The sequence below is a fragment of the Bidens hawaiensis genome, unplaced genomic scaffold (genome assembly GCF_021521415.1).
Source record: "Bidens hawaiensis isolate Kalapana, Puna unplaced genomic scaffold, B.hawaiensis_p1.1 tig00059715_1, whole genome shotgun sequence".
NCBI lineage: Eukaryota > Viridiplantae > Streptophyta > Magnoliopsida > Asterales > Asteraceae > Bidens > Bidens hawaiensis.
The window spans coordinates 1-12,355 of NW_027506443.1; the positions used below are offsets into that span (position 1 = coordinate 1).

The 12,355-nt window shown below is 37.4% G+C and overlaps 2 protein-coding genes across 2 annotated transcripts; both read right to left on the reverse strand.

The window, feature by feature from the left end:
• Positions 1-1,136: 1,136 nt before the first annotated feature.
• Positions 1,137-2,767, reverse strand: LOC143617867 (putative clathrin assembly protein At2g01600). Its single transcript, XM_077090276.1, has 5 exons — positions 2,556-2,767; positions 2,367-2,436; positions 2,189-2,286; positions 1,418-1,556; positions 1,137-1,341 (listed from the first exon to the last, which is right to left on the reverse strand). Exons 1-5 carry the CDS (start codon positions 2,643-2,645, stop codon positions 1,193-1,195), a joined length of 546 nt encoding a protein of 181 aa, XP_076946391.1. The 5' UTR covers positions 2,646-2,767; the 3' UTR covers positions 1,137-1,192.
• A 1,785-nt stretch (positions 2,768-4,552) lies between these two features.
• LOC143617868 (putative NAD(P)H dehydrogenase subunit CRR3, chloroplastic) lies at positions 4,553-6,950 on the reverse strand. Its single transcript, XM_077090277.1, has 3 exons — positions 6,690-6,950; positions 5,426-5,565; positions 4,553-4,758 (listed from the first exon to the last, which is right to left on the reverse strand). Exons 1-3 carry the CDS (start codon positions 6,908-6,910, stop codon positions 4,634-4,636), a joined length of 486 nt encoding a protein of 161 aa, XP_076946392.1. The 5' UTR covers positions 6,911-6,950; the 3' UTR covers positions 4,553-4,633.
• Positions 6,951-12,355: the final 5,405 nt, after the last annotated feature.

Here is a 12,355-nt window from a genome sequence, read left to right on the forward strand (position 1 = left end):
CCGAACGAATACAATACACGAACTGAGACAGAAAAATAAAAGTCCTCGAATTGAAAAACTAACAACACACGGTGGTGCGGAAGTAAAAGATAAGTGACCTGGAAAAAATCCGGTGGCCGGAAATGGTGTCACGCGCTGTCACGCGGCGGCGCGTGAGTGGCAGCGGCGGTGTGTAGGCGGCGCGTGGGGGCGCGTGCGGTGGTGGATCGACGGCGGCTTTTCAGGGTTTGTTATTCGGAGGGTGGAGGTGACAGTGGGAGCGGCGGTGACGGCTAAAAGTCTCTCGAAAAAGAATTACGAGAACTGGACAGAAGGTACAGGTTCGGTTTCAGATCTAGGGCCGGCTGGTTCGGTTCAGGTTAAGTGGCGGCTAGGGTTTGGATCGAGAGCCGTAGCTCTGATACCATGTAAAGAAATGGTTTGTAGGAAAGTAATGTTTATTACTTGAAGGTGTATCTAATACATAAGCCACTACACCTATATATACACAACTAAACCCTAGCTAACAGCCCATAAAAGGCCCATGGGCTCTATCTAACCAAATGGGCTAAAACCCTAACTAAATACAATTAACACCTTACAAAGCCCTTGACTACCAAAGTGTTTATATTAATTGGCATATAATCAACTATAATCAAACTTACATGTTGTAAAAAACAGTTCATGCTATTTATACAAATGATCACTCACAATATAGATCAATATTATTATTGCCAAATCACTTTGTTTAGTAATATGCTTAGTATTTTCCTAATGAATAAAAGATCGATATTTTTTCTGCTAAACTACTTTGTTACACTAATCATTAACAAAAACTGTATTACTTATTTTGAAGTTTCATTTGCCCAATGACCAGAACTAGACCAAGATATCCACTCAAAGATGCAAGAAATTTTCCAATAACTATATTTACTTCTTGGAACATTCAAACATTTGTCTCGAATTCAAAATGCAAAGTAAGGCGTTTACACTTTAGGCTTTAGCGATTAGTATCTAAGTCCATTTTGTCTTTATTGTGTTATTTTTGTCTTAATATATGAATTTATTGACGATAACATTAAGGTATGAAGTATGAACTATATGTACTATCGATGCACTACTTGAAGCTTCTATTTAATTACGTGGTTTAACTTTGAGTAAATCCAATACTTTCAGATTTTTTGGGTTATATTCATCTAAATATATGTATTCATCAAAGTGCACCGCATACCTTGTTTTCTTCACCTTGAGCCGGTCTTGGGATACGCTCAGCTTCAATGTCATACTTCAAAACTCTAAAACACTCGAGTCGTTCTTCCAAAAACAGTCCATACGTACGCACCCAAGCCGAACAATCCCAAGCTGTCACAAGATACTATAAACGTAAGTACTCAGAAACATTATAATAAGTTCAAAACAGATTATAAAAGATAACAACCAACTGGGCTTGAATCATCCTTGAAATTAGCTAACTGCAGAACACGCCCTCTTTGTTGGAAATTTAGAAGTTCTTCCCTGAAAGTAGGATCACCCTCCCTTAGCGTCCTATGAATCACTATCAGTGTCTTCAATGCCACCTGAATTCAAACCAAAACATTATAACATTTGATCAATGATCAAACCCATAGTTGTAAATATCACGCCTAGAAGCCGATTAATCTACGATCAATGCCAAATCGGTGCTTGGCCGATGGGAGTTCCAAACCGCTCCAAATATTCAGTAATCTCAAAATCGATCAACATATGTCAAAAATCAATCATAAATGGTCAAACTTCAGTGAAAATGGTCAAAGTTAGGTCAAAATCGGTCAAATTAAAAAAAATCTATATATATCTATATATTAATTATTTTTGTGTGTGTATAACTTTCAAATGAAACTAAGAAAAAGATGAGAGCTGCAAGAACCACATAATACACTTGTACTTGGTGCTTTGATTCTCATACATAAAACAGTTACGCAACCGCCACACATTGCAACTCCCACTACCTTTAATTATTTCTAGCGCACCATGTACAAATGCATTATGCATTTCTCACAGTTCACAACATTTGCCATTTCAAAAATAAATGCATTTCTATAATACATAATTTGAAAAATCACATGTAAAATCCCAATCCCGATTAATCCCTAGTCAGTACCCCACCGCCGACTATCCGAACTACAACACCGTCAATAATCAAAACCTAACTCAAAACAATAAACCGTACCGTCCAATTACAAGTCTTAGCCAATCGTCTCGCCAAAGCATGTAAGCAATACTGCACATCCGCTCTCGACCGAATCGCAGACGTATACGCCAAAATCTCTACAAAACAATCCAACATTCATCATTTCCCCCAAATCACCAAACCAATTCCAACAACAATAAACAAAACAACAACTTACTTCTAATATGCCTCTCTTTCGGCGGACACTCAACATGATTAGTCGCCTTAACAATCGCCACATCCACATCCTATATATATTATATATACACACACACAACAAAACCAAAACCCTAATTATTATAATTATCTTATTTCAATGAAATAAAACCCTAACTATGATGATGATAATAATAATAATAATGGAGACCTTGAAATCGCTATTGACGTGTGCTAATCCGACGGTGGTTTGATCTTTGAGGGCGCCATAGGCTTTGCGCCAGGTTTGCATCGTGGCCATTGGAATGATCGGACGGTGGAGATGATAGATCGGCGTGGATTTAGAGATGATGATGAGTGTTGGATCTGTGATGAAGGGATCTGAAGAAAAGAAGACAACTGCTGTAATGTACACCGAACAGAACAAAGTTAAAAATGGAAATGAAGGAACGGGGTTTTTATTATTAGACTATTTTATTTATTTATTTGAAACGGACTCATAATTCTTTAAGTAAGCTACTGGCTAAATTCATTACGTCAGAATATTTGAGAAAACCCCTCGCCAAAGACCAACGTGTGTGAACACTCGTCCGAAGGCACGACAGTATTGTGAGGTCAAACTCGTTTAGTCCAACAATCCAACTAGTGAACGTCTATTAAGGCTTATCCTGGTGAATTTTATGGACACATTGGACCAGAAGTTTCTCAAGCTCAAGCATTTACTTTTCTAGTTATAGACCAACGTCATGGAGCTAACATGAGATCCGCTTACCGGTTTAGGTAAATATTTAATGCGTTCTCCGACCAGAGAAGTCATTTTTGAAGGAGAAACTATACGTTTTTGAGGTTTGTATGCTCCTTGGTTAGAACCTCTAAGGGGTTCAAACGGGTCAGACTTGAGTCGGCTGAAAAAAGACATATAATATTGGCAAGAACATTGTTCCGTATAATATATGACTCATACTCCTTTAGGTTCTTTAATTCCATGGGTAAAGTAACTACCAAAATTAACACAGTTAATTATGTGTCTCCTAAAAATTAATTACCAACTCATCTAGTCTCTTCTCATCACCCGGTATCTAACAACTACATGTTAGGACTTAGGAATAGAAATCTAACCCTGGTCTCTCTTATTATTATTATATTATTTTTATTGTTATTATAATTATTATTTTATAGTTTCTGTTTATGGAGAATATGGTCAACGTGGTTGGCTATGGCGGCCACCGGCATTGCCAAATGGTCCATTCTTTTTCTAATATACTATGTTATTACTTACTTTAGGTTATTCATTATTTATAAAGCTTTTGTTTGTTCATCCACAAATAAGATTTATCTCACCGGCCAAGGTTTTAGTTTAAATTTTATTCTTTAGTTATGCATTTATATTTATAAATGACAATACAAATTCAAGATTGTTAGATTGTAACTAGATTTTAGTCTATGTGCTTATTCTTAAGTTTTGTGCTAATGTTTATTCAAAGACACTTATTAGCATATGTGTGTTTTAAAATATTATTAAATATTCGTTAATTCTGGATTTCTGATTGCCATCTATAATTAGAGGTGGGTGTCACACTGTCACTTTGAAACCGGACTAGACCTGAAGCTTCTGAAAAATCAAAAGCACAGATAAAACACATATGGCACATGTCGTGTTAGCATTCACGGATTGGATCGGACAAGTTGGCGAACCAGTATCGAATTGGGTCAAAAAATTTAGATGATTTTACGGGGAAAAAACAATTCTAGCATTTAAATAAAGATAATCGACAATAAAATTTTAAGGTAAGTTGTGGATAAATATATGAAATGTGTAAAACAAATCACGCATCATCACACTACTAGTTGATTTGTCTAATCTGATTGTCTTTTTTACCCATTATTTTTACTTGTTTATTTTTTTCTTATTAGAAAACTCGCCATGACATACACATGTGTGTATAAATATACACATTATATAATACTGACATTGCCAGTGTATTAAATTATTACACTCTCAAATAGATGGTGATTGAGATTCCTTGAAACCATTAATATAACACATACAATAAAAATTGTTAAATCAAGATTTACATTAATTCCTTTCACATGTTCACATATTCTTAGCTTATATAGTTTATTGACCCCAGGTTTTCCTTCTTTATACAAACAAGTTGGTTTGCTGCATCACATAATGAAATGAACCAAGATACCATTTTGTGTATGGTATGACATTATACAGAATCAACGTACTTATACTAATGCGGTATGTACAACCAACCACTTCGTGTAAGCGGTTGCCATGGTTCACATGATCAAATCATCAAGAATTTGGGATACAAATGGTAGTTTTATGACCCCAGAAGCCACAAGAAATGATATGATCCACATAGGAAGAATCCATATAAAAACCGCCTTTAGAATATTCTTCCCTGATAATCAACAAAATAATGAGTGTGAATTCAAGGTTTTGAAGATTAATATAGCTGTAAACGAACCGACCAAACCTAACTGTACAAGGTCTTGTTCATGTTTGTCCACTAAGCTTTTATTGGACAGTTGAATGGTTCACAAACACCTAACTGAACGAAATTTCTTGTTTGTGTTCGTTCATTAAGAACATGAAGTTGTTCGCGAACGGTTCACGTTCAACAAACGAACACATACAACATTTTATTTTATTTGGCTAACCAAGAATGGGTAGTGTCAACAGTTCGGTCTAGCTACCAAGTTTCTGTTGCTGTTTTTTATAATTCATATTAACATGTCAATTTACGTATAAATTAAATACATAATACTCATATATATTCTTGTTTTAAATTAATAATTTTGCTTATATGATAAGTAAGAAAAGTTATTAAAAATATACAAAACCTTTAATAAACAAATATTAACAGGCAAAAAAGAACACCTTATCGAACGTTCACGAACAAAACTGAACGAACATAGCCTATGTTCGTGTTCGTTCATATAGTTAATCTAACGAAATTCCTTGGTTATGTCCGTTCATCTACTAAACGAACATAAGCAAACTTCAAACCGAACAGAGCGGTTGTTTACAGCCCTACTAATTACAGAAAACATGAATGATTGGTTTACCAGTTGACCGACGAGGACCTTCAGTCCGATCAATAATCCATTCACCGGTCTCTCGAAGCTTCTTCTCCACATCTCCTTCCGTCTTCCCAATCGAATTCGACAAAATATAATCAAACAGAGTCTTATCCTCCTCAGATTCCCTGTACCAAATCAAAAGCCCTAATATCATAAAATTATTCAAATTGCAATCAAATAAACAATTTACTACAACTTCGAATCGTGAACAAAGTAAAATCATCATATAACAGACATAGTACCGTATATTCAAATTCAAACCCCTAAAATCATAATTCATAATTAGGGGAGTAAACGAGCCAACACTCTCGTGAGCTACTCAAGATCAGCTCGTTAAAAACTCGAATCAAGCCAAGCTTAAACGAGCTCGAGCCCAACCTCGAGCTTTTACTGAGTGTCTGAGTCTCATTAATAAGCGAGCTCGAACTCGAGCCTGTGCTTCACATTTCTGGCTTGAACCGGTGTGCGAGCCTAAACGAGCTTTTTTATTTATATAACTTTTACATAGAGGTGCATAAACCAATTTCAAACCCTATTGAAACAAGTTCGGTTTGGTCAACAAAAGTCAAAACCAGTTTATGATCGATTACGGTTCGGGTTGGGTTTCTTGACTGGTTTACAATCGTTACCAGTTTCGGTTCGGTTAACCGGTTTGAACTGATTTTCTTAGAGAGAATTATAAACCGGTTCCGAACCTACGGTTTCAATCAGTTCCAAACCGGTTTCTACATAATCAGTTTCGAACCTGTTCGGTTTTGGTTCGATTTTGGGGCCGATAAGTACAAAACTGTGATAAAATAATTAACTAAATTACAAATATAACAATGTATGATTGTATTTATAATTATAATTATATATGTAAATAATTGTAACAATATATAAATAAAAGAGTTTGGATCCAATACAAATGACTTTTATTATGGGAAACGTACAAAACAAATAACTAGAGTAACTATATTAACACTGGTGTAATTATTATTACACTATAATTTTTGAACTAAAGTAATTATTTATAACATAATTACATTAATTTAAAACTGTAATTATTCTAGTTATTTGTACCGGTCTCACCCTAAATAAAATAATTAATAAATAATTAACAGTCGAGCACAAAGCTTGAAAAACTAAGCTAAGTTCGAGCTTTAGAAATATTGCTAAGCTTGAGCTCGAGCTCGAGCCGTCTTATGTCAAAACAAGTCAAGCTCGAGCCACTATTGATTAATAATTCATAAACCACAAATTAACCTACCTGTTAATATCGCGGTCTTTGTATATACCAGTTCCAATAACCCGTTCTATTTCAGCAACTGAGGGTTTCTTCACATTTACTTTTTTTCCGGCGGGAACTGACGGCGGAGTGGCGTTGGTCCGGCAAGCTTCCGGTTTAGTATCCGGCTTACGCCGGTCTGAAAGAGATGATAGAATTGGAGTTCTGGTAATGGAGATTGAAGTAAACCCTAACCCTAACATATTTGTGTTCAGTTTTGGTATGTGTAACTGAAATATAACGGTAATTGAAGTGAAGAAGAAGAGGATATTATTATTATTATTATTATTATTATTATTATTATTAAGTTATCTTGAGGAAAGTATATATATGTCCAATTGTTTAATGTAATGACCAATTAGTCCTTGTGAGTGTTAGTATCCACTAAAGCTAAATCGTGAAATCATATTCCAAACTTTCTTAAAAAACTCACTTTCATTTACAACACCAAACCACCACAAAATCTTAAGAAAAATTAAATTATGGATATAATGTGTACGTATATATATGTGATGTGAGAGAACGAGCCAACCTTCCCTGTTTGCTCGCATTCGTCAGCAGCAGCAAGCTTTCCCAGTCAGACCTGCCTTCACAACGCCCCCGATCTGTTACTTGGCCAACTTCTTTAAACCTCGGGGGGGGGGGGGGGGGGATAGCATGTTGTGATTGCTCTTATTTTTGTTGACCTTGTTGGTCTCGTAAATCGAAGCATGTTGATTAGTTTGAAAGTAATGTGGTTTAGTTACAGTCAAGTTTTGGTGGTTTTAGAGTTTTATGTTCTGGCTTGTTGGTTGAAACCTGAAACTGTCGTGTAAATCTAGCATGTCACATTTATTGTTTCTTTGTTTTCTAATTTAGAAATATGGAATCATGTATGTGTGTTATATACGTGAACATTTTGGTGGTTTGACGGTTTTAAGAGCATCCATAATGCTAACATGTAACACCCACAAACGTGCCACATTGAAGAGCCTCGTGGATGTTTGAAGAACATGATTTCTCAAGAAAACATTATTAATTTTTTTATTGGTTGGAGGAACGACTTCATATTCAAAACTTATCACCCACACTTAGCTTTTATGACACAAAAAGCTTTTTATAAATCCATTTTTGTCGCTTCTTACGTTCATATGGATAAGCAAACGACTTCACAATAGTTGCCCAAGTGAGGTACGTATAACCCGATAACAAGATTAAACAATCAGTTTTTGTTACTTTTCCAAATTTTTGTTATAAGTAACTAATAGCCTAATATCACCCAAAAAAAAAATTATATTCACAAACATAGTGCTAACATCGGTAACAAAAAATTACCACAAATTTGAGCTTAGTTTTAAAGTTGACATTAAAATAGAATAAAATAAACTAAAAATTAAGCTAATCATATATGCCCATCACCAGTTTCTTCTAATCTTCCTCATGACTTTCACCTTGTCATGCTGAAAAAAAATTAATTAATTAATTAAAAATCCATAAAATATTTTGATAATTTTAAAGATTGAGACATGTTACCTAGTTGGTTCAAATATCCTGTGACTACAAGTAACCTTAAACGCTTCCTCAACAACATCCATGTCAACCTTGTTATCACATATCTTCATAAAAGTTGGCATGTGCTTCATGCCATATCCAGATTGAATCGGACCACAATGTTTGTCAAATAATTCAAGCTTTGTTGACACAAAAACAAAATCATTAATTAGTTAAAAAAAACATAAATAAAACTATATTAACATCCATAAGATCAAAGACATACCAAAGAAAGAAAACATTGTGAGTGATCATCTGCTAAAGGTAGCTCGGGATCTCTATCTGGACTTTTGACTCTCTCATCTGGTGGTCCGAAAAGAAACAACTCGATCATGTTAACACGAGTATCCAAAGTTGCCATATAAGCCACCAACTCTCTAATCCCCTCCACAGCTTTGGATATTTTCAATCTTGATGATGTTACTGATTCTGCGTACTATACGTATACACGTATTATATGTTAGGTTACTCAGGTATCAAGTGACAAAGCGGAAAACCAACACACAAACACGAACGAATCTCACGCTAGAAAATTAAGGATATAAAAGCAATAACGTGACAATATAAAGTATTTTTGAATATTTGAACTTTCTTTCTATGAACTTTCTTTCTAATTACCCTATACCCAGGAGAAGTCGTCAAGATAGGGTACATATCCCTATACTGACGACTTTCTCCAGATATTGCGTCCGATACGTCGTGACGACAGGTATCTCGACAAATTGGGGCTATAGCAACGATAGAAGTCGAGATATCTCAAGTTTGTGGTAGTGTGGATTAAGCTAACATGCAACTATATATGATTTCTTCTTTATCATCTCTAGGGGTGTAGCCAAGCCTGAGCTTGACTAGGCTTTAGGTAAGCTCGTTTTCACTTACGAGAGCTCAACTATTTATTATATATTAATTAATTTATTTATATACGTTTTTAATTTTTATATATGTTTAATAGAGACCTAGAACGAGCCTCGGGTCCGCTAAGGTTCAATAACTAAACGAGCTTTATTTGAGGCTATCTCGAGTAGCTCGACTCGTTTGCACCCCCAAAGTTAGCTAAGACACAATATATAGAAAGTAACTAGGAATAATAACTTAATAAACAAGAAAACAAAATATATCTTTAGGAAAGTAACTAGGTACTTAACAGCTGCTTAGTCACGAAATTCGCGTCAACCTATTTAGTACACGAAACATGTTACCTGTTAAAGTCGTATAGGTACGTGTTATGTATTCATGTCTCGTGTATAAACTGTCAGCCCTAGTGAAAACTGAAAACAACATGCCATCCTTAAAAGCACCAAAACCACAATAAGATTAATTACCTACTTTCAGCCATCGGTAATAAAGAGGAAGATCTTTTTGACAAATACTTAAACTACCATCAGCAGCTTTCAACTTATTATAACGCTCACCGACTTGGTCAACACGTACTTCTAATGGTTCCCATCTTACTCCAACATGTTCATCCACAGCTGGTTCATGTTCATGTTCCATCAACAAAGGTTTGGGTTTTTCGATGGTTCGTAAACGTAGAACCGCAACCGCCGACAACATGACCAGTGCAGCAAGCAAACATATAGTACGATCGCTCGACTTTGAAGCCATAGTAACAAAAATAAAAAAAAAAATACCAACGAATCAACAAGCAGCATGGGTTGGAGAAAAACCCTAATGCCTATTTATAGTTTTATTATGAGTTAAATACGGTTTTAGTCCTTTTGGTTTGCGAGAAATATCGCCTACACGGCCCACTAATAGTAGGTGTCAAAACATGAAATGAATCTAACATGATTCATGACGATGTTTCCACAGATTTCGAGATGAACGAACCACGTCTTGATCTTCTTCTCCGGTTGCTTGAGATTTGCGATGGCCTTTCGGGGGTGTGGAGGTGACTGCTAAGAAATCTTGAGGATCTCTTGTTTACAGACACAAAAATGGTTATGGTGGTGGCTCTTATTGAGCATGACCCCTTAATAAGGAGGTGGAGACCTCCTTATATAGAGAGCCTCATGGCCACCATCATGGTACCCTAATGGGCCTAGCCCAGTTAGGGTTACCTCCACAAAACCCCCTCAGCCCAATAACATTGTATTAGTCCATATAATAAAATAAGCCAAACATAATAAATTTAGGGTCGTAAAACCGGGTTTAGTACCATACCCCTACAAGCCCCCCAAGTCCAGTGTTGCTCCTAGGCGTGCAAGCGTTTAGGTGGAGCGCTGGACTTTATAAGGTGTGTTAGGACATGAGGCAGTTTTTTCCCTTTTCTTCGGCATTGTCTTTATTGTCTTTGAGTTTTGGGAGGTTCTCCATGATGGTGACATGTTGTGATCCTTATGATAATGATGGTGCACTGGCATGAATAAGATATAGCACGCATCATAACAATAGTGGCGCGGGGCCTGATAAAAGATAGAGTGCGCGTCTCGATAATAATGTAATGTAACTTGCGCGCGAGGCAGCTTACGAGCTATAAAAATAATAAAGCTTGCGCGCGAGGCGACTTACGAGCTATAAAAATAATGAAGCATGCGCGAGTTGCGGCTTACGAGCTATAAAAATAATGAAGCATGCGCGAGTTGCGGCTTACGAGCTATAAAAATAATGAAGCATGCGCGAGTTGCGGCTTACGAGCTATAATATGATGATAATGATTGGCCCACAAGGGCCTCTTCTGCGCAGGATGACTATCCCGGCTTCTCTTCAAAATCATAATGGAGGCACAAACGGCCAGATAATAATAATAATGTCATAGGTGCTTGTGCGACTCGTAGCCGAACCTGCAAAAACATATCAACTAAAAGTGGATGTATTGCATGGTTCCCATCCTCGGGCAAATTATGAGGTGTGCCCAACCTACGTTGGCGCGTGGCCGTTTGGGTTTATGAGGATTCCCAACCTTTAAGTTTGGCTCTATAGCCGTATGGGTTTATAAGGATTCCCCACCTATAATTAGGACGTCTTCCATAGGCGAATTATGAGGTGATCCCAACCTAGTATTTGGTGCATAGCTGTGTGGGTTTGTAAGGATTCCCAATCCTATGTATTCGGCGCGTAGTCGTGTGTTCTGCATTAATATAAGCACAATTTTTGTATCATTTCATGCAAATCTTATGTACTCATACTTTTCGTTTTGTTTTATTTTTATTGTTAAACCAAAATCAATATAGGCAAAAAGTTTGAGGTTTTGTAAAAACTTGTGAAGTAATTCACTTACTTGAGGGATTTGTAACCAAGCATGTGCTATTGTTAGCGTTCTGGGATTTGGCTACAAGTATTCCACGTCTCTGACACGAGCATCCTTTTTGACTGAGGGAGGTTTCCTTGTTATACTTGTAGTAACCCGAGGGGGTGGAATGTCAATATCTAAACCCTTACTTTATTATCATAATAAATATAATAGCAAAAGTTTAGGGGCCCTTTTGAAATTTTGAAAATTAATTCCTTTTTGTTGGAAAACCTGTAACATTCACGCGCCGCGTCGTTTTTATCCACTGACTTGCATTAGTGACCTGCGAATGTTCATAGGTGACCCGCGGCGTTCATAATGATCCGCGGTGATCGGTGTTCGCCTAACGGAGTGTTGGTCTGCGGTGCGCGCATGCATGGAGGCGGAGTGATGATCCAAGGTCGTGTATGCATGGCGGCGGAGTGGTGATCCGCGGGCGCGCATGCATAGCGGCTGAAAGTTGAGCGCGCATGCATTGCGAAGGATTAAGCGCGCATGCATGGCGGGAGTTGAGCGCGCATGCATGGCGGGAGTTGAGCGCGCATGCATGGCGAAGGATTGGGCGCGCATGCATGGCGGGAGTTGAGCGCGCATGCATGGCGAAGGATTGGGCGCGCATGCATGGCGGGAGTTGAGCGCGCATGCATGGCGAAGGATTGATCTGCGACTGCGGTGGCAGAATGTTGATCCGCGGTGGCGCGCATGCGACGTGGCTATAGTGGCGTTGTTGCGCTACAATGGCGCTGTTGGTATGCTAGTTTGTATGTGATACGCGGTTGCGTGTGTTACTCCGCCGTGCCTGTTTTTGTCTGCCTACCCACATGGGAAAGCGGTTGACACGCCGTGAACGGATTACAGATAAACATGGTGATCTTCATAACGACGT

What these genes read in the sequence shown, in the direction of transcription:
- LOC143617868 (XM_077090277.1), bottom strand. Translation starts at nt 6,910, where the DNA reads ATGTTAGGGTTAGGGTTTACTTCAATCTCCATTACCAGAACTCCAATT. An exon ending in AAAGACCGCGATATTAACAG is followed by an intron (nt 5,566 to 6,689) that starts GTAGGTTAATTT and finishes GATTTGGTACAG; the next exon opens with GGAATCTGAGGAGGATAAGA. An exon ending in AGGTCCTCGTCGGTCAACTG is followed by an intron (nt 4,759 to 5,425) that starts GTAAACCAATCA and finishes GTTGATTATCAG; the next exon opens with GGAAGAATATTCTAAAGGCG.
- LOC143617867 (XM_077090276.1), bottom strand. Translation starts at nt 2,645, where the DNA reads ATGGCCACGATGCAAACCTGGCGCAAAGCCTATGGCGCCCTCAAAGAT. An exon ending in ACGTCAATAGCGATTTCAAG is followed by an intron (nt 2,437 to 2,555) that starts GTCTCCATTATT and finishes TAATATATATAG; the next exon opens with GATGTGGATGTGGCGATTGT. An exon ending in GAAAGAGAGGCATATTAGAA is followed by an intron (nt 2,287 to 2,366) that starts GTAAGTTGTTGT and finishes ATTGTTTTGTAG; the next exon opens with AGATTTTGGCGTATACGTCT.